General features: G+C 42.0%; 1 protein-coding gene across 2 annotated transcripts in view; it reads right to left on the reverse strand.

Annotated features, from left to right (window-relative positions):
- Positions 1 to 2,182: 2,182 nt before the first annotated feature.
- The window catches only part of Mdh1b (malate dehydrogenase 1B), a 37,798-nt gene continuing 12,657 nt past the window's right edge, over positions 2,183 to 27,323 (reverse strand). For both annotated transcript variants that reach the window (XM_075951342.1, XM_075951343.1), the window contains exons 6-11: positions 25,278 to 25,419; positions 23,804 to 23,967; positions 13,949 to 14,088; positions 13,616 to 13,667; positions 3,915 to 3,986; positions 2,183 to 2,420 (exon numbers count right to left, since the gene is read on the reverse strand). In XM_075951342.1, coding sequence (XP_075807457.1) covers positions 2,359 to 2,420; positions 3,915 to 3,986; positions 13,616 to 13,667; positions 13,949 to 14,088; positions 23,804 to 23,967; positions 25,278 to 25,419 — 632 coding nt within the window. In that variant the 3' untranslated portion in view covers positions 2,183 to 2,358. The remainder of the gene's footprint in view (positions 2,421 to 3,914; positions 3,987 to 13,615; positions 13,668 to 13,948; positions 14,089 to 23,803; positions 23,968 to 25,277; positions 25,420 to 27,323) is intronic.

Raw genomic sequence — 27,323 nt, forward strand, 5'->3', positions numbered from 1 at the left:
CCAGTTGCTGTCAAGCAAGACTAGATTACACACATCAGTATTTATAGCCTGGTGTTGGGCTCATTGGTTATTTTAACAAAATCAGAATTTTATTAGCTAAGAGGTTGGAGGCAGAACTCTGAGGAGAGAACTGGCAGTGTCCTCTGAAGGTCAAGGACTTGGACCGCTGGACTCAGCAACTACTGCCAAATGCCCTTCCCATCAACATGCCCTAGCTCTCCATCGTGCCCTTACCGTGTCAACTTTAACAACACCAAGAAAATTATTTTTAATAATCTTGCATTAATGCTCTTTCTGATAGCAAAAACCAGATTGAGATTTCCAAGTTGGTCTATTACATATTAGGCTACTGTAAGAACAAGGCATCAGTTGAAAAGCTGAACCTCCCTAACAGGGGTGAGAAGCACTGCCTTCAATAAGCAGCAAGTGCTACCCCTTCCTCCCAGCATAACCCGTAGCTGACAATCAGGGCCAATGTGGGGGAATGGACAGTGATTAAAGTTAAGCTGTTTTATTCACATCTAGGAATCTATTCCAAAACCTGCTATGCTGGTCCAAAGGCAGGACGTACGTAGCTCATACGCATGCTAGGATTGTGGTTGACTGTGCCCTTGAGAGGAGAAATCTCTGCCTTTGCTTCTCTCTAGCTCCTTGTATTTTAGTAGGAGAATCAGCTAATTATTTGACTGGACACAGTTGACAACCTACGGGTGGGGGGTGGGGGTTGAGGAATCGTAAATGGGCCGCTACATTGGAAGGTGGCATGTGTCTATGGTCGTATTCATTGGGTTTTTTGTTTTGTTTTGTTTTTAAATTTTATTTATTTATTGTGTACACAATATTCTGTCTGTGTTTATGTCTCCAAGCCAGAAGAGGGCACCAGACCCCATTACAGATGGTTGTGAGCCACCATGTGGTTCCTGGGAATTGAACTCAGGACCTTTGGAAGAGCAGGCAATGCTCTTAACCTCTGAGCCATCTCTCCAGGCCCATTGTATTCACTGTTTTAGCTTCCCTGCCTTGTACTGTGCTATGTTAGTCAAAGTGCTGATTTAAGGGGACACAGTAAGATGTGTTACTTTGGCTGAAGACACATTTTCTTGACCCCAGATTCATTTCTCAGTGTAATTCAGTTTTACCGGGGATGAGGTTTACATGTCAGAAACAACATGCATCCACCCCCATGTGCGACATTCATCTAATTATTGTGCTTGTGGTAATCCTCTTTCGGCTGAGTACACATTGCAGGAAGTTGGTAGGATGGATTTCAAACCTCTGCTCTTGATGCAGAATCAGGCTATCTGCACGGAGCATCAGATAAAGTGCTAACTTTGGAAACAAGCTAGCCAGTTGTGTTTTGAGATTATCCATGTATTATCATGGTATGGAAGCAAGGCAGAAGCATCTGAGATGCCCCAAATTCCCAGGAAGCGGTAAAAGCTGAAGTGTTTCACCAGACTCCTGGGCTTCCATGAGTCCCTAAGCAGCATTGGTACACGGTCCTAGGAATGTGGGAAATGTATGTGAACACTGATTTGAGTAGTGTTGCTTTAAAAAAGACTTTCATTTTTACTTCCATGGTGTGATTCTTTGGAAAAAATCTGCTTTTCTTTCAAAATTCAGACTATATCATGTGTCAAGTGATAGAAGCCTCGTTAGTCAATATTAACCAAACTATATTATTTGTTGCAGAGACACTTATACCAAATATTCCCAAATAAACAGTGCACATCTGGGTTTTCGGAAGGTGAGTGGCCTGACTAGACCAGAGGATCTCATAGAGTTTGCAGTTTTCTCAGTTTACCTCCATTAGCTGGACTCGCTACCAAGTGCTCATCCTCTTGTTTCAGCTAACAGGGTTCTGTGTGCAGAGAGATGAAGGGGGAAGGAATGGGAGGCAGGGGAAGGAGAGAAGAGGAGAAGAGAGAAGAGAATGGGTTGATGAATCTGTTCTTTTTAGCTCTGGCCCAATCAGCTGAGGTGTTAAGGAGATGTGAGACACATGGCCTTAGCGTCCCAGTTCAAGAATGACGGGTGGAAGCTGGGCGTGGAGGTACACACCTCAATCCCAGCACTTGGGGTCAGAAGCCAGCTTGTGCTATATAGTGAGTTCCAGGATGACCAGGTGGAAGGCAACAGGTGACGTCCAGACAAAGATATGCTGATTGACAGCACTTAGGTTAAAGTACTGAAAACAGTGGCTTGCATCCATTTATTTTTGAGGACATGCAATAATCAACACAAGTGGGAGGAGACGCTGGCAGCGTGGTGGCTGTGCTGGAGCTTTTAGTCTCTTAACTGCTGTTTGATCGCTCTTCCCTAAATGCAGACACTCAGGGGTCTTTATTTCATACAATTTCAATTCCTTTGTATTTGGTCTGGTTGGAGCCATTGTTGGTCCCCAGTTTTTCCCTCGGAGTCTGTAAAGAGAAGAAAACATGGAAAGATGTAACAATCTCTAAAATTCACCAGTAACTTGTGTTTATCTTAGCCCTGCCCCCCTCTCCCACTGCCCACCAGATTCCTGCCTGCAGTTTGGCTCCCTGAGAGGAAACGTGTGGGGCGGGTTCATCCCTGCGTCTCGCCTCTCCTCAGTGCACCCGTTCTAGTCCTTCGCAGCCAGCTCATTCCCAAGCCCAACACGCGCACTGTCAGAACAGGAAGTGCACTGGGCTGTGCTTACAGGATGTTACACACAAGGGGGGAGGTACATCCTGACTCGTACAGGCCACTAAGAAAGCCATATCAACTGTTTTCATAAGAAAAGGGGAGAACTTGGGGAGACCTCAGACAAATGCTTTGACGAAGGGAACTCACAAGGCTGGACACATCTCCTAGCTTATTCTGTCATTCATCCTGGGGAAAGAATAGACGGCCCTTATCATGGCGTTGGTCATTAGAGAGAAGAGAGTCGGCCACCAAATCTCTACTGTACTGTTGGGGGCAATTGTTAGGGGAGAATTGTACTGCCTGGAGCCCGGATCATGTGCTAACCAATCCCACTTGTAGAGGAAGACAATGGAGAGCTTATTAATGCTATGTCTACCATCTACTATTTGTGGATTCTCGAATTTATAAATTTTCAGAGGTGAGTTAATAACTCAGATCTGAAAAATCCTCTGCAGCAAGTAGAGAATCAAAAGAATTACTATTTAAAGCATGCAGACTGTTGTGGCCATTCTTGCTTTCTCCTGTCTCATTCCTTCTGCCTAAGCACTTCCTTGGTGGCCTTGCTCTATTAGGAGTTGCAAGGGGTGAGGCCATGTCTGTATGGAGTCTCAGTCTAAGACAACAACTATGTCCTGGCTCCATGTACCACAGAGCAAGCAGCTGTCCCAACAGAGAACTGTGCTCCAACTCTGCTAACTCCCACAAACGCTGGCCTCACAGTGCAAATCACTGGGCAACTGCCCCATGATGCCCAGCTTTCTTCTACATAGAGGGATCTGGATAAGCACACTGGATTGTTATTTTATCCATTGATTTGTGTGCGCACATTTAGAACCCATACTTGCTTCTGTACTGGTGTTCTCAAGCTTTCTCCGCCTACTCCCAGTTCAACTACTGAGAACAAAGTTGTCAGAGTCAAAGAGCGTTCTCCCTCGGGTCTCTCAGGCTCCCGCTCTCGGGACTCTCTGAAGAAGACTCCCTTCTGTTCCGTTGGTTATTTTGGGGCTTTGTAAAGGAGAGTTGAGTAGAGAAAAGTGGGGCCAGGACTGAGCTGAAGTGTCTTGGGAGTTCGAGGTTTGAGAAAGCAGTTTCAGTATGAGAGGAGTTATTTGTGCTTTCATTTTTCCTTCTCAAAGAGTTTATGGGGCATAAGGGAGAGACTGAGTTGTTCCTGAACCCTTCTTCCCAGCGTCCCGGGCTCTGCAGCTAGACAGGAGCCCTGACCGCGAGGTTCCACAACTCACCGTCTGACACTGCTGGTTCCTTTTCTTCAGGTGAGCTCATGTTGGAATGTATGCTATCCTTACGTTCTGGAACTAAAATGCAAAAAGTCAGGGTTCAAATATCATAACCAGCCTGTGAGATAGATAGTCTGAGTTGGTGCTTTTCAAACTTTGTGCCAAGATTAACAGTAAAAACTCTCTCTCTCTCTCTCTCTCTCTCTCTCTCTCTCTCTCTCTCTCTCTGTCTCTCTCTCTCTCTGTGTGTGTGTGTGTGTTTGTGATATCATAGCTCATTATGTTTGTGGACACGCAGATTGACTAAAAATTACTTGCCACAATACTCCGAATTAACCAAAAAACTGCTTTCTAATCTCTTTTTACTTACCATTCGTTTCAATTTATTTTTTTGAGAAAGTATCTCATTGTTAGCTCAGGCTGGTTTCTGATTCTGAGCAGAGTCAGTTAACTACTTAAGTGCTAGGATCACAGGCAGGAGCATGCCTGGCTTCACATGTGTGTGTGTGTAATATTAATACATACATATGATTAAAGCATATTAACATATAGATTATGATACTGATATGTTGTATACGCTATTATTAATATGTATAGGATTTATTTATCTATTATTTTTTTCCTCTCTCCCTCTCTTTCTGCTGTCTTTTCTATCCTGTTCTGTCCTGGTCTATCCTGTGCTGCCCTGGTCTATCCTGTGCTGCCCTGATCTATCCTGTGCTGTCCTGTTCTATCCTTTCCCAGTTCACTGGAAAAACAGCTCTCTTAACCCATCTGTTGCCAGTTTCATAATATTTCAATGGGAAAGTCCTGGCGATTAAGTTGATTTTCTTAATAATTAACATTTTGATGCCCAATTCAGAAAAAAACTATATGGTATGCTTGATTTTAATGCTTACTCAAAAAAATCACACACCCCCCTCCAAACCTGAAATCAGTGCCATCTTCTCTACTCAGTCAGGGGCCTCCGAGTTCTTTAGTCTGATATCTAATATCTTCGGCTAAAAATATCACTTGGCAGAAGGTTAAGTACCTCAAGTTTCAACTAGCAACTTGAACTGGAATTATTCTGGAGAATGTGATTTCTACAGCTTGGTTTCTTGCCTGCTCATCCCAGGAAGCAGCTATTCACCTTCTTCATGACAGATTTTATAGACTCGCAGTTCTCTCGGGGCCTCTGCAGTGCCAGTCCGCCTTCCTGGAGGAATAATTCCTCTCCAGATTAAATCCAGGCTTCTCAAGCTCTGCTGAAGCTGGGGCCCAGGTCTCTGGACAGTGACAGGGTTGTAAACGACCTCCACCGGCTACTGAAATGGCCAGGGTAGTTCAGGCTTGACCTCCAACTAGTCCATGCTTTGGCCAACCATCCACCAGCCAAATAACCTAGCATCGCCAAGCATCACGTGATCGCTACCTTCTTCCCCAGGTCTGTTAGTCCATTTTGCACCCCCTGTCCTAACCCAGATACCTTACTGTTTGGGGGAATTATGCACCTCTGGCCTTGCCTTGGTTACCCCAAAGGCCAGAGGCCTCTTTGCTGAGGGAGGTGCCTTTTAGCATCCCCTCTCTCCTCTCCACTTCAACTATACACTTTTGTTCTAAATCCCAGGAAAGAAGGATCCATCACCATGCAGCCCAGCTCCTACGTCGTCTGTTCCGGGAAGTCTTTCCTTACCCTCCCAGTTACCACAGGGACCCCCAGCTGCTTCCACCCTGCCTAGGCCTCTGTGCCAGCACTGCATCTCCACAGGATGTAAACGATTGTGTTCTGCACCCTATCAACCCATATGTTGAAGTGCAAACCTTCTCGTGATTATACTGAAAGGTTGAACTTGGGGAGGTGACCAGAGGAGGGTATAGCATGAATAAGAAAAACCCAGAGACAGATACTGGGGTTCAGCCTGAAGATAAGAAAAGCAAAACAATCAACCACTAGAGAGACCTTTTTCTTCTACCAAATCTTCAGACCGAAAGGGCTATCCTGCAACGCTCTCCACCTACCTCAGACCCCACACTCCACTGAGTTCCTGTCTCTTCTTTATATTCCTCTCTCTGTACAGCCATATAACTCTGTCTCCACCTCCTCAGTGCCGGGATTAAGGATGTATGATTCCAAGTGCTGGGATCACCTTTGTGTGAGCTCTGTTTCTCTTTTAGACAGATTCAATCTTGTGTAACCCAGGGTGGCCTTGAACTAACAGGGTTCCCTCTGCCTGTCTCCCAAATCCTGGGGTTAAAGGTATGTGTCACCACTCCCTGGCCTGTATGGCTGACTAGTGTGGTTGCTGTGCCCTCTGATCTTCAGGCAAGCTTTATTTATTAAAACACAATCATATATCACTATAGGAGGGCACAGCCTTGGTGAATTCAGAATTACAGTCTTCCAAAACAGGTCCATCAAAATTCATTTGTGCTTGTTTTCATGTGAAGACAGAAAAATAAATAACAAAACTGGCCCTGACCTCACACTGAATCTGCCAGTGCCTTCTTCTCAACATGCTCCTTGAACCGTGAGAAGTGACTTCCAGTTGTTTTTTAGAATAATGACCAGAACAAAGACATTTCTCAGAACTGAACTTTTCCTCTTTGCTCTGCTATTTCACGTGCTATAAAGGAGCTACTTTTGAAGGCAAGCATCTGCTGGATGTGTTTTAAAGCACCTAGCATGGCTCCTCCCTCTCTCCCCACTTCTTCTATCTGTGCTGTAAAATACATCTCACATGAAAACTACCTCATGCAAACAGAAACTCCATGCAACACCGTCAGCGTGCCCGCTGCTAACTGGCGGATGTCTAGAACGACTAAGCTGCATGACCAATGCAGTGCTGTTTCTGAACAAACACCCATTTAGCTCTCCTCTGCCGTCTTAGTTCTAAAGTAACTTTAAGACTTGTTTAGGTTTTCTCCTTCATGTCACTGGATCTTTCCTCTCCCTCTGAATGTTTAGATTGCCAATCGTGTTTCCTTCATTTTGATTTTCAAAACCCTGTTTTGTTAAGCTGTTAAACTAATTGTGAGTCTTGGCATGTCATAGGCTCTTAGGCCCTTCTCCCACACAGTTTGTGTGACTAGAGCTTCTGTGCTAGCAAGTTTTATGTCAACTTGATGCAATCTTTAGTCATCTGGGAAGAGGGAACTTCACTTGAGAAAATGCCTCATTAGAACTGGTCTGTGGGCAACCCTGTCGGACATTTTGATGATCGATGTGGGAGGTTCCAGCTCACAGTGGATAGTGCCACTCTGGGCTGGTGGTCCAGGGAGCTGTAAGAAAGCAGCATGAGCAAGCCAATTAACAGTATTCCACAATTGCCTCTGCATCAGTTCCTGCTTCCAGGTCCCTGCTCTGACTTCCTTTGATGGTAGTCTCTCAAGTATAAGTGTAAGCTGAAATAAACCCATTCTTTCCCAAGCTTGTTTCTGATCAGAGTTTTAACACAGCAACAGAAACCCTAGCTATGAGAGCCTCCTTATTTACTGTACTTCCGTTGTCTTTCGCAGAAATCAGTGACTCCGCGAAGCTCAAGGAATACTCTATAGCTTGCTATGAGGATTTATTAGTACCTTTAAAATATGATCTCATGTAGTTTGACATTTGGGATAGGATCAAGTATAAAATATGACCTTATTTTTTTAGTACGGGATGAGGATTTTGGAGGCCTTAACTGTTTTATGGCTAACAGATGATTAAATTTCTTTCTTTGAAACTCAGTGAAAATTCTTAGATTGAATGGAACATATTTTTTCCTCCACCCAAGTCTACTTACTACTCATGGCCTTATGCTCTTCCTGGCTGTCATTTGTGGGGAAGTCAGAGGTGTTTTGACCTTTTCAAAACTTAGTTTATAGCCTGAAAGTCAGAAAATTAAGTATTAAAGTAACTGAAGAGATCTCATGAGCCTCCTACATGAATCTTCTCACTGATGAGCTATTAACAGAGATCTCCAAATTGAGAGGTAGACTGCTCTAGTTATTTTTGGAATATCTGGGACAGTGGGCTCTATTTTTGGGGTAGAGACAAGGTCCAAAGGTAACAAAGTAAAAAGCAATCTAGACCTTTGCTAATAAATAAAAATTCAGTTTATACCATGTCATACTCTCTCACAAGACTCTTCATAGTCAAGCACAGCTGAGAAATTTAGGACCAGTTACCAGTCAATGAGTCAAACATAGGATGACAGTTTTGAAGCCCTTTCTAGAGGAAGAAAATTACATTCTTGCCTGCCAAACCCATGCAGCCACCCAGAGGACCTGTAAATTTTAAGAATAAAAGAACTCAAGTTAAAACCAGCTGTTCCTTGGACTTCTACAACCTGAACACCCCCCATCTTGCCTCTGGGCTGTGTTTGTTTTGGCTCTGTTCTGGGGACTTGATCATCAGTCAAGCTCTGACTTCCCCAGCCTCACGTTCTGCCCAGATCTCACTAAATCCTCCTTGGTCTAAACCAATGGCCTTCTGTCAGTTTCTTCCCACTAGCTCATTCTGAAAGAAAGCAACCTCTTTGGTTGGAATTTGCACTGACTGATTCTTAGACACGTTTCATATCACCTCTGGTTGGGCTTTGAAAACTTGATTTCTCATTATCTTTCCCTTCTTTGTGCAAGCACAGACCCACCAAATACAGTCTATCTGTATCACAGTTCCTCTCAACCTCTTTGCCTTAGCCCCTTCCTCCTCAGAGGCTAAGCAAAACAACGAGACTGGTTTCTTCCATTCCTGTGTTCAATGCAGGTACCCAAATCACCCCAACCACTTAAAGCCTGAGTAACAAAAGGAGAAGAAAGCGAGAAAAAGAAAAAAATACTTTAGGGAGATAATTTATTCTTACAGATAAAATCAGTATGAAAAACCTTAGAGTAGGGCTGGAGAGATGGCTCAGTGGTTAAGAGCATTGCCTGCTCTTCCAAAGGTCCTGAGTTCAATTCCCGGCAACCACATGGTGGCTCACAACCATCTGTAAAGAGGTCTGGTACCCTCTTCTGGCCTGCAGACATGCACACAGACAGAATATTGTATACTAAATAAATAAATAAATATTTTAAAAAAAAAACCTTAGAGTAATTTGTAGAACACAGCATCGAGGTTTGCAATGCTCACAAAATAGGATGGAAGTACACATTAATATTTAGGATAAAAGCACAGGCTAATATTTGGGGGCATGATCCACTTCTGCATCCAGGAAGCTGGGCATCACTTTAAGGAATCCCACAATCACACTCTGGACTCTTGGTTTTGGTCTCTGACTTGCATTGAACTCCCCGTACCTCTTCCGTATAATGTATCTCCTTTTCAGAATTAGTTATGTCCAGTGCTTCCCTTCTTCATTATGGTCTTTGACTCCAGAGATCTGTCCCTGACTCCTGCTTTGTTCTGTGCTCTCCTTGCCACACAGGCACCTCCATCCGCAGCCCCACCCTCCAGACTAGACAAACTCTAGACATGCTTCTCGATTAGATCTGATTCTCTGCTCTGCCTGAGGACTCTTCTCACTCTGCTCTAGCTTCATCCTCTTCCTAATGGTGGCTAAACATTAATATTCACCTTTCTATTTTTGGATATGTATGTCCATTTTTTGGATGTGTAATTACTCACAAAACCAAGTCCAAAGGAATTAGAGAGCACGGGTGAGGAAGTGTTCCTTTTCTAGTCACTTGGGACCTCCTCCTAGAGGTCCACATAGTTACCAGCTTCTAAGAAATCAAATAATGGTTGCTGATCACTCCATCTCTTTCTTTCCCACCCAGATCTCTCTTATGTGTGGAGACATGTGTCCATTGTTCAGAAGACACGTTCACTTACAGGATTCCTGAAAACCTGCTCCTTCATCTCTACGCTCTCCCTTAATCATGCCCTGCCCGTAGTCCTCATGACAGCACACACGGCGAATGACGAAGGCAGTGGAGGCAGCCAGCTTGAGCTGTTGCTGTTCTTAGGGCTGAGATCAATAGCTCCACATTGTTAACCCATTTGGTGCTTACTGTTGGGGAATTCTATTCCAGGGATAGTCTTAAATGATATATCCTAAAGCCAAAAATCCCCTGGGCACTTTGCTTGTGTGTGTGTCCATGTGTGCATTTACCCATGTGTGTTTATACATGTGTATGTGTGTAGGCTAGAGATTGATTTCAGCTCTCTACCTTATCATTTGAGAAATGGTCTCCGTGAATCTAGAGTTCACTCTTTGTCTAGCCTGTCTAGCAAGCACCAAAGATCCTCCTGTCTGCCCTCCGCCTGCATCCTCACCCTTGCTACCAAGCACTTAAGCTACTGAGCCATTTACCCAGCCAAATCCTCAGGCACATTCTAGACTCCCTTGACGTTTCAGACTGCCCAACTTCTGTCAACAGTAACTCTTTCTATACTGCCATGGCCACTGCTTTGTTCAAATCTAGCTGCACCTCCATACTACCATGGCCGCTGCTTTATTGGGCTCTCCTCTGGCTGCAGAGCTGGTCTTCTTGCTTCTAGGTTTTCTTTCGACTCATTCTACTGTATCAGACATCACAGATAGCAACCACTCTAAACTTAAAATTTACTTCTGTCTCTCTCCTCTCCCTAATCACGTGTTTGTTTAAAATGGTTCTTTGTTCCATTCCCGGTCTCCAGACATTCCTCAGGTCAAGCTCTATTTCTACAGAAAATGTAGCATTCTCTGAGCATTTTTCCTTACTTCTTGTGGATGTTGCTGCCTCTGACTAGAGCCCTCCTATTCACCATTCTTCCCGTGCTTTCCTCATTACTCAGTAGTCTGCCGTTTCCTTTAGAAAGTCCTTCCAGTGCATTCCTCTAGCCCAGAGCATTTAGCATGTGAACTCCACAATCTAAAGTCCTTTCTGGTCTCATGTCCTCCCTTTTCAGTCCATAAAAGTATTCTCACCCTAGCTGTGACTGACTTCTAGGCCACCCATCCATTGGGTGTGTCATGTGACCGGCCCTCTTCCCCACCACCGTCAGCCTCATACAACTTGGTCTTCCTTCCATGACATCACAACATCTCATCCCATCTCTCCATCATGCACCTTTGCCCACCTCCCCTGCTCTATTTAACCCTCAAAGGCTGGATCCCTCCTTATCCTCTTGTTTTCCAGATAAATCCATCACAGTCATGTGTCCACGGCTGTTTATGGATCAACAGCTCCCAGTTTGACAGCTATAGTCCAGGACTTTCTGAACTCTAGGATTAAGACATTATCTCTCTGATATTTCCATTTTAGACATTGCATGGGTATTTCACTGTCAGAATGGTAGACCCTAACTGGCCCTTCAGTTGCTCTCATAGTACAGCTCCTTGTGTCCCACTCACACCCTTTACTGACACACACCATGCGCTTATCACCTATTCTGAATGATGGCGCTCTCTTTGCCATTTCCCCTGTCAACAAACATACACCTCTGCCCAGTTTCGAGTACCCTGGCTGACACTGATCCTTTCTTCATGTTAATGTGCTGCTCTCCTCATCCCTTCACTTTCTGTGCATAGCTTTGCTTTTTGAACTATTTACACACTGGACCAGACTGCATTGCCCGTCCTGTGTGGCTGACTCTTCTGCTCCTCCTTCGTCGTCCCTCTGCCGCCTGTTCCCAAAGTCTTCCATTAGCTGGCACAGGCATTCTTTATGACTCTGCCTCTCTGCCATTGTCCTTGGGCTTCGGTCACCCAAGTTCTTCTGTACTTCTTCCAAACAAGTCCATCTGTGTGTTCCTGGCCCAAGGTTTTCTCTTCTATTCCCTGGCATAAGCCCTCCCAGAATCCCTTTCTTCTCATTCCTCAGGTATAGAGAGATGCCATTTGGATCAGGCGTGGCCACCATCTATTTTATCTACCCTATACTTTCAGTTTTTACTGTCAGCTCACTGTTGGTACTCCACAAATATTAGTGGAAGAAGAGAATCTAAGGTTGGGAAAAACATTTGGTTAATGCTCTTTGCATAGATAAGTGTATTCACTTCAACATGTCTTCTTCCAGATGTAAACTGAATTTGTTCTTGTTCTTGTTTGTTTGCTTTGCTTTTCAAGACAGGGTTTCTCTTCAGAGAGACTACGTAGACCAGGAATGGCCTCAAACTCACATAAGCCTGCCTTTGCCTCCTAGGATTAAAGGCGTATGTGCTACCATGCCCAACTGAGAATTTTTTTAAATGGCTCGGAGAAGAAAAAAGGAGAGAAGGCAGCACTTCCTTATGAGTTCATGATTAGCAAACCATCAAAGGGAAAAGTGTGTTTATTGATATTTACTGGATTGTAAATGAAGTTATTTAAAAATAAATATGGTATAATAGGTTAGACTGTGCTTCCCCAAAGATAGATAGCAGTTCTAACTGCTGGTGCCTGTACTTTTAATCTTGTTTGTAGGCAGGGATAATCAATTTAAAATAAGGGTCTTATGGGGGCTCAAGGGACAGCTCAGCAGTTAAGAGCATTTTCTGATCTTGTAGAGGACCAGACTTTGGTTCCCAACACCCACAAGGAAGCTTGCAATTGCCATGTCCGGGGGACCCAACACTCTATGTGGTCTCTGCAGGCTTTTGCACACATGTGGTACACATAAATCATGCATATACACACACACATACATATAACAAAAAATACAAGTACAAATTTAAATGGAGTCATAGTGAAATCAAGATTGGTCTTAAACGCAATAAGGTCTAGTCCTTGTGGCTTGAGAGAGATTTGGAAACACAAACATCCAGGGCACAAACAGATATGTGCAGGATGGCAAAGAATGTGGTATGGTTACGAGTCAACACTGCCGAGTACCTCTACTAGAAGCCAGGCTAAGCAAGGAAGGGTTCTTCTCTAGAACTTGCAGAGAACAGGGCTTTACTGACATCTTAGTCTTATGTCACCTGGTGCAGGCTAACTTGTTATACTAGTTCTGAAAAACTAGTAAATGTGGAATATACAAAACTTACAAAGCCACAGTATTCTAAAAATGTGATTTCTTTAGCATTTTATGCTGTATTTCTAAAGACACATTGAATTTAGCCGCTTATTTTGCTAACAATTTAGTTTTAAAAACAAAATATGTAGTCTAGTTATCTATATTAGTATTGACAGCAGTTCAGCTATAACAAGCATTTCATATCTGTGTGTAGGCATGCACATGTGTGTGTGAGCACTGCATGGTGTGTGAGTGTGAATGCAGGTGCACGGCATGTGTGCACGGCAAAAGGAGGAGGTCGTGGCTCTTCTGACTCTCTCCACTTTGGTTTTTTAAGACAGGGCCTTTCATTAAAATGCAGCTTGGTTGACAGCTAGAAGGCCTCAGAGACCTTCCCATCTCTTGCCTGCCTGAAGCTTTGGGAGTTACAGGCACACATGTTTGACCACACTCTCTCTTCTGTGTGAGTGCCACCAATCCAAACTCCTTCTTGCAGAGCAAGTGCTCCTACCCACAGGCCACCTCTTCAGCCATGTGGTACCTTTTAAAAAAATTTAAAAAGATTTATTTTTATCTTATGTGTATGAGCATTTTGCCTGTCCATATATCTATCTGTATACCACATGCATGTCTATTGACAACGGAGGCCAGAAAGGCTGCCCTGAAACTGGATTTGTGGATGCTTGTGTCACCAAATGGATGTTGAAAAATCAAACGTAGATCCCTTGAGCAGCCAGTGCTGTTAACCACTGAGCCTTCTCTAAAGCACCCTGTAAGTACCTTTTTGGCATCAGATCAAAGAGACAACAAATTTATGAGATTACCTTCTTTAACTGGCTGAAAAGTTATTAATTCTCCAAATGCAACACGTTTTTCCTGTTGAAAAAGTTATAATCAGAGCATTAAATGACAGCAACCGCTAAGTCATTCTTTAGCAGAAAAATTATTTGATGCTTGATTTAAAACAAATAAATATTTTTAGCATACTGAAAATTATAAAACCAGATGCATGACATGTTTTTGATATATTCTCCAAACCTTTGCTGCTTTATGGTTTTCAGGAACATGACAGAAATTGAGCTCATGCATGTCTTAGCCTCCAGAACCATTTTGAGATCATTATCAAAGCCAGCTCCTTTGTAGGCCCTCTGCCGTACCTGAATCAGATCATCTGTGAGCCAGTTTATTATCTGCTTACTCAGCGAAACGCCCTCAAGGTCTGTAAGAACTACCCACGTTCCGTTATCAAATTTCACAGGCATAGAGAACACGACCCCTTCTGGAATATCAAATTGGCCTGCAGGGAGCATAGACAGAGCAAAGCACAAATAAATATAGAATTTGGAAAAGGACTGAAAACAACGCACATAGTACATGATTTTAAAACTCTGTATGTGTGTGTGTGTGTGTGTGTGTGTGTGTGTGTGTGTGTGTGTGTGCGCACGCTCATGCATGTACCTAAGGGGGTCAGCAGAGGGTATTAAATATCCTGGATCTGAGCTTATAGGTGGTCAGGTGGTGTGAGCTGCCTGATATGGATATTGGTAATCAAATCCTGGTCCTCTATAAGAGCAGGAAGTGCTCTTAATCCCGGAGTCAGTACATGATTTTTAAGGACACTGGTGGTGCTAAGTTTCTAGAATTCCTATCTGATTAGGACTGGAGCACCCATTCAGTCCTTAATGCACACCATTCTCCCTTCTCTTTCATATCTAGGGGTTAGTGAAGTCTTTCTTTTCTAAGCCTTGTGTATAATTTGTACCTGTTTCCCATAGCTGTTCTATGACTCTGCATGTAACACATGAGCATGAACCACTCGAATAATTTGGCTTTCTTTTCTAGCTTACTACGTGTCTTAGGGTTACCATTGTTGTGATGAAACATCATGACCAAAGCAACTTGGGGAAGAAAGGGTTTATTTGGCTTGTGCTTCATCATTTATGTAAATTGATGACATGGCCACTCCATGGTAAGATTAAGGGGAAAATTTTTTATTGTAGATATGGGAGAAAAAGAACACCCAGATGAATCTGGAAGATCCCAGAGAAGAAAGAGAGAAAGACGTAGTTTGAACATGTCCAGCAGCCTGAACCTAGACACAAGAGAAGTAGGAACAGATCAGAGAGTGTAGATAGAAGTTTCTGTCCCATCTGGTCCTGCAGCAATTCAGTTCCAACAAAACATGCAGAGGCTTATATTAATTATAAACTGGTTGGCCTATTAGCTCAGGCTTAATATTAACTTAACTCTTACAACTTAAACTAACCCATGATTCTTTTCTATGTTAGTCATGTGGCTTGGTACCTTTTATCAGTGAAGCATTCTCATCTTGCTTCTTCTGTATCTGGCTGGTGACTGCAGACTGAGTCTTTCCTCTTCCTAGAATTCTTCTAGTCTGGTCACCCTGCCTATACTTTCTGCTGGCCAATGGCCAATGAGTGTTTTATTAAACCAATACAAGTGACAAATCTTTACAGGGTACAAGAGCATTATCCCACAGCAAGAGAGATAGAGGAAGAGAACGGGAATACAAAGAGACTTCATATGACTTATTCATCCTACTTTCTTAAAGAACCCAGGGCCACCAGCCTAGGGATGGTGATGTGGGATTCCCCTCTGCATACTGTGAATATGATTGGTTAATGAATAAAGAATCTGCCTTGGCCTGTGATAGGACAGAGTAGAGCTCGGTGGGGGAAACTAAACTGAATGCTGGGAGAAAGAAGGCAGAATAAGGAGACACCATGTAGCCTCTGGGAACAGATGTGCTGGAACCTTGCCAGTGAGCCACAGCCACGTGGTGATACACAGATTAATAGAAATGGGTTAAATTTAGATGTGAGAGTTAGCCAATAAGAAGCTAGAGCTAATGGGTCAAGCAGTGATTTAATTAATATAGTTTCTGTGTGGTTATTTCAGGGCTGAGCAGGCAGGAACAAACGAGTGGCCTCTTACTACCAATGGCACCATCCAGAACAGATGGGGCCCTCCTGTGACAATCACTAATTAAGAAAATGCCTTATACACTTGTCTGTAACTTGATCTTATGGAGGTATTCTTTCAGTTGAGACTTCCTCCTCTCCAGTGACTCTAGGTAGTGTTGAGTTGACATAAAACTAGCCAGGACATTATAGCAACCATATAGTTAATGTATGCTAGGCTAGGAAAGGAAAGGAAGTGGACAGGAGGTTTGGTTATTTCCTTGCAGCTTCAGTTCTCCATCTTTGTTCTTGTAAAGCTAATCATACTTACTTTCTATTCTAGTCACTTCCTATGGACGGCTTTCAGTTGTTAAATTGCTAAATCCTGGCATTCTGCATACCAGAGCCATTGTTGTCAGTAGCTGTGGGAGGCCCAGCTCAGTACTGGCCTGTATGTGGCCAGGGTTCTTTTCAGAGACTCCACCAGGGGAGAGATGAAGGTACTGAATTACTTTGCAGATAACAATTTCAGGACAAGTCAGTATAAAACAAACCTGGTGTTTTCTAAAGCAGGGTTTATTAAGTAAAGGGCTTCAGCATACACTTAAAGGTGGGTATAGGCTTCTTGAGAGAATCACAAGGGTGCCATCTTGGACAGTCATTTTATGGACAGATTTTGAAGTCTGTGGATGTTATTCATGAGTTAAGGTAGAGAGAAATGTGGAAAATTATAGGACTAGGTCAGAACAATCCTGAAAATTCATTTTCTCTCCCTTTCTTCTTTTAATGGAGTTTTCCTGGTGTGCCATGGTGTCAGATGCATTGTGGGAACAGGCAATTTTGCAAGGCTAATGATGTGGAAACACCCCTAAAATGAGGAAAAGAAAGGCAGTGGTCATGTGGGTTAGCCATGTTGATTCCAGCAGCCTAGACAGTCTTGCTGCAACAGCTCTGTGATCTCATTTTCTAAATACTGCTAAGTTGTCCTATGGCCCTGTGTTTACCTAGTCTGGCTCATTGCCAGATCTGTCCATGGTGCTGGCAACCTATCTGTGGAGAATGTGTTTTATTGGGACAGAGTGTAGGTTAGCTTATCTAACAGGGTCTCATGAGAATAGACTAAGAAACAAATAATTTTTAGTTTTGAGTGGAATTCCTACAGAGGTTAATAAAGCTTACAAATAAAAAGATTTCTCTCTCTCTTTCTCTCTCTCATTTTCTTGTGTGTGTGTTCACATACACACATTTGAAGGTCCTCTCCTTCTTCCATATGAATTCCCAAAAGCTAACTAAACTTAGAGTCACTTCCATGTCCCATCACGGGGTTTTCAATGCCTGTCTCTCCACAGTCCCAGAGTGGCAATGGCCAGGCATTATCACTTAAGCTGTTCACTGTGGCCTGAGTGTCACATAAGAAGCTTCTCCCATGGAGATGTAGCAGGAGTCACAGAGTGAGCCTACCCTCAGTGCAGAGATTCTAATGAAGAGGTTGCATGCATCTATAAAGGCACAGTAGAATATTCTGTCTGACAAATGAACCGAGAAACAAATCAGGGAAACAATACCTTTCACAATAGCCTTAGAAAAATACAAAATATCTTGGGATAACTCTAACCAAGTAAGTGAAAGATTTGTGTGATAAAAACTTCAAGTCCTTGAAGAAAGAAATTGAAGAAGGTATAAGAAGATGGAAAAATCTCCCAGGCTTATGGATTAGTAGAATTAATGTGTAAAAATGGCCATTTCATGAAAAGCAACCTACAGATTCAATGTAACCCCCATCAAAATTCCAACATACTTCTTCACAGACTTTAAAAAAAACAATTCTCAACTTCATATGGAAAAAACAAAAAACTCAGGATAGCTAAATTGAAAAGCTTCTGTAAGCAAAGGACACTGTCATCCAGACAAAGCCCAGCCTACAGCACGGGAAAAGATCTTTACCAACTTCATATCTGATAGGTGACTAATATCCAAAATCTATAAAGAACTCAAGAAACTAAATATAACAAAACTAAATAGCCCAATTAACAAGTGGGATACAGGTCTAAATAGAGAATTCTCAATAGTGAAAACTCAAATTCCTGAGAAACTATTAAAGAATGTTCAATGTCCTTAGCCACCAGGCAAATGCAAATCAAAACTACATTGGGATTTCATCTTTCAACTATCAAAATGGCTAAGATCAATATTTGAAGTGAAAGCTCACGTTGGTAAGGATATGGGATAAAGAGAGCACTCATTTATTACTGGTGGGAGTGCAAACTTGTACAGCCACTGTGGAAATCAATATGGTGAGTCCTCAGAAAGTTGGGAATCAATCTACCTCAAGATCCAGCTATAACACTCGAGCATATATCCAAAGGACGCTCCATCCTACCACAAGATACTTGCTCAACCATGTTAATTGTTGCTTTATTTATAATAACCAGAAACTGGAAACAATCTAGATGTCTCTCAACCAAAAAATGAATAAAGAAAATGTGGCAGATTTACAGAATGGAGTACTACTCAGCTGTTAAAAATAACATCATGACATTCGCAGACATATGGATGGAACCAGAAAAAAATTATCGTGAGTGAGGTAACCCAGACCCCAAAAAGACAAACATGATCACTACCTCACTCAGTCGTCGTCAGAGAAGTTTCCTCAAGCAGCAGATGGGAACAGATGCAGAGACCTACAGCCAGGCATTACCTCAAAGTTCAGGGAAGCCTTGGAAGAGAAGGTGGAAAGAGTGTACAAGCCAGAGGGTGTGGAGGAGAGCAGGAGAACAGAGCCTCTGACTCAGCTGAGGTAGGTGCATGTGACCACAGAGACTGGCGCAGTGGGCACGGTGTCCACACTGGGCTGCATCAAGTCCTCTGCAGAGATAGCAGAGCTTTAACTTCTTATTCTGATGGAACTCCTGAGTACGAGAATGCGTGTGTCTCTGATTCTTATGCCTGCTCTTAAGACTTTCCTTTTGTTGAGCTGCTGTGAGCATATCTGATATGATGGTTTTTGATTTACCTTTTTGTTTTGTTTTGTTTTTTTGACACAGGGTTTCTCTGTGTAACAGTCCTGGCTGTCCTGAAACTCCCTTTGTAGACCAGGCTGGTCTTGAACTCACTGAAATCTGCCTGCCTCTGCCTCCCAAGTGCTGGGATTAAAGATGTGTGTCACCACCAGCAGCTAGTTTTTGCTTTATCTTAATTATATTTTATTTTGCCATCTTTGACAAAAGGAAGGGAGGAAGGAAGGAAGAAAGGAAGGAAGGAAAAAAGGACGGAAGGAAGGAAGGGAGAGAAGGAAAGAAGGAAGGACACACCCACAAATACTGTGTTTGTGTGTGTGTGTGTCCTTTTGACTCACAATTAAATTTATACAAATTCTTCTGACATTTGTCTAAATGAATGTCCAAACATATATGTAAATTTTAAATTGTAATGTTCTTTACAGGGAAGGGGGTGAGGCAGCCCAGCTGTTTACAAACAGGGAAAGTTACCTAAATCATGGCATGATGGAATGATGTGAAATTATTTAAAAGAATGAGGTACATTTTCATATTTTCATGTGCTAATAAAAGATTTGCAGGGGAATTTGTCCATAAAAAAAGGAATATTTTGTCTGAGCTGAGTGATGGTGCATGCCTTTAGTCCCAGCACTCGGGAAGCAGAAGTAGGCAGATCTCTATGTGTTTGAAGTCAGCCTGGTTTACAGAGACAGTGCCAGGTTACACAGAGAAACCCTGTCTCAAAACAAAACAAAACAAAAACCAAACAAACAAACAAATAGAAATATTTTTTTCTCACTCTGAGAGAGTTTTGAGAGAGACATTAATTCTCACACTGGAGATTTTTGGAGACGTCTCTGAGATGCACTGAAATTGGAGCGAGGAAGCAATGGTGGCCCTACTGATAACACAAGCAATGCCAGAGGTAGGTCTGACTGAGAAAAAAGCCAGCAGGTTCAGGTTACCCTATGTTGGGTTCACAGCATGGCGTTCACATGACCATGTTTCCAACCTACTGAGGCTTGAATTCAGTAGAGAGGCCAGGGCCTGAAGATCAGGGAGCCAACGAGATGGACAGAAACAAAAGGGAGGAAATGCTAAAGGCCGAACCTACAGAGGACACAGCAGCAGCACTGCCTTTGCTAGTTTGTAAGAGTGATGGAGACTTCTACATACTTCTTAGCTTGTAGCATACCTCTGCAGTGTTTACTGATGGGCAGCAGCCTGTTGTGGATAATCTTTTTGTACTACACTGTGAAGATGTTTCTCTCTGATTGGTCTAATTAAAAGCTGAACGGCCAATCACTAGACAGGGTTTCCAGGCACAGGAGGATGCTGGGGATAGAAAGGGCAAGTACTCCAGGTATGCAAAGGAAGCATGGTGGGTCCCCTATGAGTAAGGTGATAAGGTTTCGAGGCAGAAAGTAAATACAAAGGAATGGGTTAACTTAAGTTTCGAGAGCCGGTTAGAAACAAGACTAAACTATCAACTGAGCTTTCATAATTAATAATAAGTCGTCATGTCATTATTGGGGAGTTGATCATATGACAAAAAAGTCTGACTACAAATGGCATCCAACCATTTGTTGTGTGGGCTCAAATATCCAAATACAGGACCTGAGAAAGTGGGAAAAAAAGGTATAGGCAAAGAGCCAGACGTAACTTCTTAGTTCTGCAGTCTGTCAGCCTGGTGCTCAGGGTCATACAGAGGCACAGCCACCGGCTGATGCCTGCAGGCTGGAACCATTGACCAGCACCATGTGCCAGCACCATGAGCTAAGCTGATCCAAGCAGGTGGCTGACCTAACAGTTTAAGATTTGTCTCACACGATCATAGAATGTTGCAAATGCTTAGTAAAGACAGATACAGATGGAAAGAACCTCTAAACAGGTTATAGTGCATTCAAAAGTGTGCACAGGCTTAAGAAAGAAAAGAAAATGGTATCAACAGTCATAGAAAAAAGAAAAGCATTTATAAATAATAAAAAAGCAAGCCATGCAGAGATGGGAAATGCACAGGAGTCTGGACCCTGTATGGTGCTGTGTTGACTTTAATTTTTTTGATTGCTGATGAGCAAGCCATAGCTGCTGAGAAACATTGGATTATTTTTAAAAACTACTAAATGAAACCAACTTATACATTTTAAAGATGTTTTAGCTTCAAAGTGGAAGTAAAAAAAATGTTACTATGAGGTTATGCTTTTACTTCCAAGGAAATAAAAGGCTGTGGATTTATTCAAGGTCAAAAGAGCTCCGATTTGATTGGGTGAGTACTCCTTGAAAATCCTGACTACAGACATGAAGAAACAACCTAGAAAATCAACAAGGCAGGTGATGTACATTTTAATGCTCAAACATAAAACAAAAAATCTCCTTTGGCTGGCTTGTGTACAGTGCACAGTCTATACTTGTGTTAATGCAGATATATATGTTATCTTCAAAAGTTTGTGTGTTTTCAGAGCAAGGGGACCAGACACCAATGAAAATGGGTGGTCCAAGTGATTCAGTCTCTCAGAGTGCCTCTATTTCAGTTTCCTCAGAGTTCTGCATCCAGAACAGCTTTAAGGCTGTTAGCTGAGATGGTCCAGCCTCAAAGACTATTCTAGCCAGGATTTGACCATTATTCAATTTTCTCAGGGTCCCCTAAAATGCCAGTGCCCCCAGGAAGCAGCCTGAAGAACATTACGGCCAGTTTCAGAAAAGGAAGGGTGGGAGGTTTTTGGTTAATCAGTGGGTTATGGATGGTTATCATTGTTAAGGGGGTTGGTTACAAGTTGTTATTGGTCATGGTCAGGGAGAAAGCTAATCAGAGGAGATTAGCTACAAGGATCTTTTCCTAAGGAAAAAAGGGAGACTATAATATAGAACCAGTGAGATAAGAGGGTGGATCGCTGAATCTACTTTTGAACAACCACTAGTCTTAAATATTTTACATTGATGTGGATTTTTGTATACTCATGCAATTTAAGATTTTTTTGTTACACTGTATATATGTTTCTATCTTGTTTAAGAGATTGTACCTATGCAACTCATTTAAAAATGAAATGTAAAGTTTTAGTCTTTGAAAGCTATTTAGGAGAACAAGAAAATACAGGTTGTCAATCATCTATAACAATTAAACTTATAGTCATGTCAGATATGTTTTCAAGGTCAATCAGAGACGTTTTAAAAAAATTGTCTTCAAATACTTTGGAGACCTACAGAATATAGCATTTTAATGTTTTAATAGCACAAAGCTTTCATGACAATGAGACATGTCTGATCTTGGAAGCACCAATTTACTTCATAAAAGAAAGATGGCAATTGAAGAACCCCCACAAGGTATTTGCTTTCTTTATGGCAAAAATTAGCTATTTGGGCAAGAAATTGTTCTTGTCTCAACTGCTGACAGTATGCTGTCCAAATTGGACAAGCAGGATACCAAAGAAAATGACTGCTGAACTTTTTAGACCAGGTACAACTTTCTACTTTATAGAAAATTCTGCAAGATATTCTAGACTGAAAGGCCAAAGATGGAAGCCACCAGAATTACAGAGGAACCTTGGGTGACTTTCTAGGAAGTCAGTTGTTTTGTCATTTTTTTATAGATTTGGAAGTTGCTTGCTTTGCACTTCCTATGCACTCAACTAATATTTTATCCTCCTTTGTTCTATGATAGGAACTCCAGACTAGAGAGTTATAGTTTTATAGTTTTCCTTGTTTCCAACTTCAGAAAAGAAACTTATATAAAAGATGTAATGTTTAGAAGGTTGAGAAACATAAAAGCTTAAGTTGTTTATCTAAAAAAATGTTTTAAGGTCTAAAAAAGATATTTTTAGGGTGATAATACAAGTTATGAAAAATGGTTTAGATATAAATTTTGGGCTAAGATAGGAGATATAATGGAATATTTTCTATAAATTTTCAAAATGCAAATGGACTGGGCATTGTAAATGTAATTCTTACCCGATAATTGTTTTTTTATCACGTACAGTTTTACTGCACTAGAGTTAAAACTTTTTCTTTTTTTATCTAGACAAAAAGGGGGAAATGTTGTGGAATAATCTTTTTGTAGACTGTGAAGATGTGCCACTCTAATTGGTTTAATAAAAAGCTGAATGGCCAAAAACTGGGCAGAATTTCCAGGCACAGAGGATGCTGAGAAGTATAGGGCAAAGATGCCAGGGACACAACGCAAGCAGGATGGGCACCAGGGAGATGAGGAAATAAAGGAGAAAGTAAATTAATAGAAATGGGTTAATTTAAGTTATAAGAGCCAGTTAGAAACAAACCTAAGGTATTGGCTAGGCTTTCATAATTACTAATAATAAAATTAATAATTAATAACAAGCCTCCATGTCATTATGTCATCACTGGGGAACTGATAGTCCTGTCGAAAACTCTGACTACAGTGTCCTTTTGGCATTCTTGGTTCTGCTTGGTCTCCTGAAGGTTGGGTCTCTTTCCACGTTTGCATACCGACTCTGAGTTTTCACTATTGGTGTTCAGTGCTCACCCACAGCCTTCCAGGTCAGAATCAAAGACTTCAAGATTTCCTGCAATACCCTCTCTTCACAAAGCCTGGCCTGCCTCCCTGTCGCTGTCTAGAATAGATTTGGATTTTTCTTTCTCAGCTGTATACAGAGAGGAAAACATCATGAGCCTTTCTAGAGACCTGGCTCTTCTTGACTCTACTTAATTGCTTTCTAAAGGCTGCAATCCCTTGTCTGCCTCTCTAGTACATTCACGATAAATATTGTTGAGTTTTTGAGTGAGCAGTTGGATAATGAATGAATGAATGAATGAGTGCATTATGGCCCTGTTAAAACCTACACAAATCATATACCATGCTATGATCTAAACAGAGCATTAAGACAAGAATTATTGCCAGGCAGTTGTGGCACACATCTTTAATCCCAGCACTCGGGAGGCAGAGGCAGGCAGATTTCTGTGAATTCGAGACCAGCCTGGTCTATGATAGCTAGTTCCAGGACAGGCTCCAAAGCTACAGAGAAATCCTGTCTCGAAAAACCAGAACAAAAAAAAACCAAACAAACAAAAAAACAAAAACAAACAAAAAAACAAACAAACAAGAAAAAACCCCAGGAATTATTACCTTCACTCATTATCCCCAAGGAAACAATCTCTCCAGGCGGTGAGCCATGATACCAGTACTTCAGTGTGGTGGCTATGCTGTGTGCAGCCAAAATGCCCCCAAATTCCTTTCCAGTGCTGCTCAAGTTCCGAAGCCTCATCACAAAGTCTTTTGTTACCCACTCACTGCAAGAAAAGAGAGAATCAACTTCCCAACAGAGAGAGGGATGGAAAGGAGATCCTCTGAGCCCTGGAACTCAGCACAGAGAGCTCTATGTGCCATTGAGACAGTAATGTGACCCACATACCCTTTCTTCTGGCGTCCTCATTACCTATGAAAGCAATGCAATTGGGCAGAAAGGAACAATTAAATTTCAGTCTGAAGTGTAGTGGTAAATTATGGAACACTGAAAAGATACCATAGGCTACAAAAAAATTTCTTTTATTCTAAGTAATTAATTATATGTTGATGCTTTCTTGGGACCGATCAGACCCTTCATTTAAAATCAAATACGTTCATTAAACAGTGAATCATTCACAATGAGATTTGGGGTAACATGTTTTATAGTCGTGAAGGATAAACTCAGGAAAGAGCTGAGCTGGATGAGAGCAAGGTTTGCCCGATTAGCCGGGCAGAGAATGGTCCCAGATCCCCACAACATTGACCTTGTGCAGGTAGCACATGGAGAGGACTGGGGTTTCGGGAGAGGGAGCCCAGCACACCTGGTTCCTTGGCATGGATACCATCCCCTAGTCTGAAGAGGGCGGGGCAATAAAGGATGGGGGAAAAGGAGAGGCCGCACTGGGGAACTGGGGCAGCGATGAGAACGGTGCTTCAGGAGCTCTGGCTACCCCTCTCCTTTCTCATCATCATGCAGGCTTTAAAATGAATTCATTAATTTCCCCATTTCTTCTATATGTGACAGGCCACATTACCATTTCCGTTCTATCAGTAGAGCCACGGAGGCACAAATTTGATGTAACTTCCCCAAAGCCACACAACTAATAAATGATGTTGAATTCCACCTCAGGAGGTTTCCTGCTCCTGGGACACACGGGTTCTCAGCTCTGCCTCTCTTGGGACCTGACAGTGGCCTGCTCATCATCACAACTCCTCTTCCTCCAAATGCTCAACTACTTTCTCCTTGATATACACCTGTCTTTATATTGACATCTGCTTTGCGTACACCTACTTTAGAGACAACTTTGACAGAATACATAAACTACTTTCTGGGTGACTTGAAATGTAAAAATTCATGATTTTAAACCGAATCAAATGGGGATGAGGGCCAATAAGTTACTATTCTGTGGATTTTTCTGATTCTTTGGTAGAAAACAAAAAATGTGCATAAACAATACAAGTTATTTTATGCAAATTTTACAAGATGTTTCAATAGTGCTTTCAACTGTTATATATCATTATATTATTAATCTAAGTCTATATACATTATATTATTATCTAATGTTAGTATATTTCACTTAAAAATATACTGTACCTGTCAAAAATCAAGTTTAACACCGGGTGACAATATCCAGGAGGTCCCTTAATAGCACTGTCATAGTCATAAACTTTGGCTTTCCTCAGATCAACGTAGTTATTTCCACTGATATTACCCCAAATTATGACATCTTTGATGCCTATACAGAACAGAATCAGAAATAATCATAATAAGGACCATCAATATAAAATTTACTTAAATGCAAAGCTTTGTATATATTTGTTTTAGGGTTGAGCCAATGAATCCAAGCTCTCCAGCCTGTGCTGAAGCTGGGGTTCACCTCCCTAATTATCAGGGCTTGATTGTCACTAGTGCTGCCTTGGGAATGGTGGGCTAGATGGGTAATTCAAGCAATACCAAGAACCTGCCGTGAGAGATCGCTAATGGAAATTGTATCCTTTGTGTTGCTCAACTTCTCAATCTATATCTATCATCTATCTATCTATCTATCTATCTATCTATCTATCTATCTATCTATCTATCTATCTATCTATCTCTGTCTGTCTATCTATCTATCTATCTATCTATCTATCTATCTATCTATCTCTGTCTATCTATCTATCTATCTATATCTATCTCTCTATCTCTCTCTCCCACAACCCCCCCCCACAGGGATGTGTAACGCACAAGCATGTATGGTTGAGTGTGCTCATGTAAGCTAGAAGTTGCATTGGGAATCTTACTCAGCCACTCTTCTCTGTATCTTTTAAGAAGGGGCGCGCCTGGCTGGCCAGTGAGTCCTGGAGATGCGCCTGTCTCCATCCCAGTGTGCTAGGGTTACATGTAGTTATGTATGTAGTCACACCTGATATTTTACTGACTGAGATGTTTCCCTGGCCCCAAGGGAAGCTTTTCAACTGTTTGGATTTTGAAAATGCACTTTTGATTCTAGACTGAACTAGAAATGTACATAAATGACAACTCTCTGGAGGTTTCATCACTTGTAAAATAATATTGTTCATGGGAGGTACTTTTAGAAACAAGGTTTAAACCAGGCAGTGGTGGTGGCACACACCTTTAATGCTAGCACTCGGGAGGCAGAGGCAACCAGATCTCTGAATTCAGGGCCAGCCTGGTCTACAGAGTAAGTTTCAGGACAGCAAAAGCTACCCAGAAAAACCTTGTTTCGGAAAAACAAACAAACAGAAGAAAGAAAAAAAAAACACACCCCAAGGTTTAAGAGAAAACAAACCCGCCAAAAGGATAGAGGGGATAAATGAGAAAATAATACCACAGTTATATTTGTTAGTTATATATCTATGGATAAAAATAAAAGAATATGAGCTGGAGAAAATAAGAATTGGAATTTAATATTTGTGATTTTGCAACTGTTGATTTTGTAGAAGGGTTTACGCAATTTAAAAAAGAATTTTATTTATTCACGCATTTATTGTTTTAGGTAGGGTTTCTATTGTAATGAGATCGTGAGCAAAGCTATTGTGAGGGAAAGGGTTTATCTGGCTTACAGTTCAACACTGTAGTCTACCATTGAAGGAAGTGGGGGGGGATTTGGAGGGTTTATCTGGCTTACAGTTCAACACTGTAGTCTACCATTGAAGGAAGTGGGGGGGGATTTGGAGGGTTTATCTGGCTTACAGTTCAACACTGTAGTCTACCATTGAAGGAAGTGGGGGGGGATTTGGAGGGTTTATCTGGCTTACAGTTCAACACTGTAGTCTACCATTGAAGGAAGTGGGGGGGATTTGGAGGGTTTATCTGGCTTACAGTTCAACACTGTAGTCTACCATTGAAGGAAGTGGGGGGGGGGATTTGGAGGCAGGGGCTGATGCAGAGGATACGGAGAAGTGCCATCTACTGGTTTGCTCCCTTTGGCTTTCTTTAGCACAAAGGACCACCACCCACAATGGGCTGGGCCCTCTCCCATCAATCACTAATTTAAAAATGCCCTGCAGGCTTGCCTACAGCCTGATCTTATGGAGGCATTTTCTCAGTTGAGGTTCCTTCCTCTCAGATGACTCTAGCTTGTATCAAGTTAACATACAACTAACAAGCACATCTATGCACTTAAAATCTGTATCCAAG

Source organism: Microtus pennsylvanicus, chromosome 17 (genome assembly GCF_037038515.1).
Source record: "Microtus pennsylvanicus isolate mMicPen1 chromosome 17, mMicPen1.hap1, whole genome shotgun sequence".
Lineage (NCBI taxonomy): Eukaryota > Metazoa > Chordata > Mammalia > Rodentia > Cricetidae > Microtus > Microtus pennsylvanicus.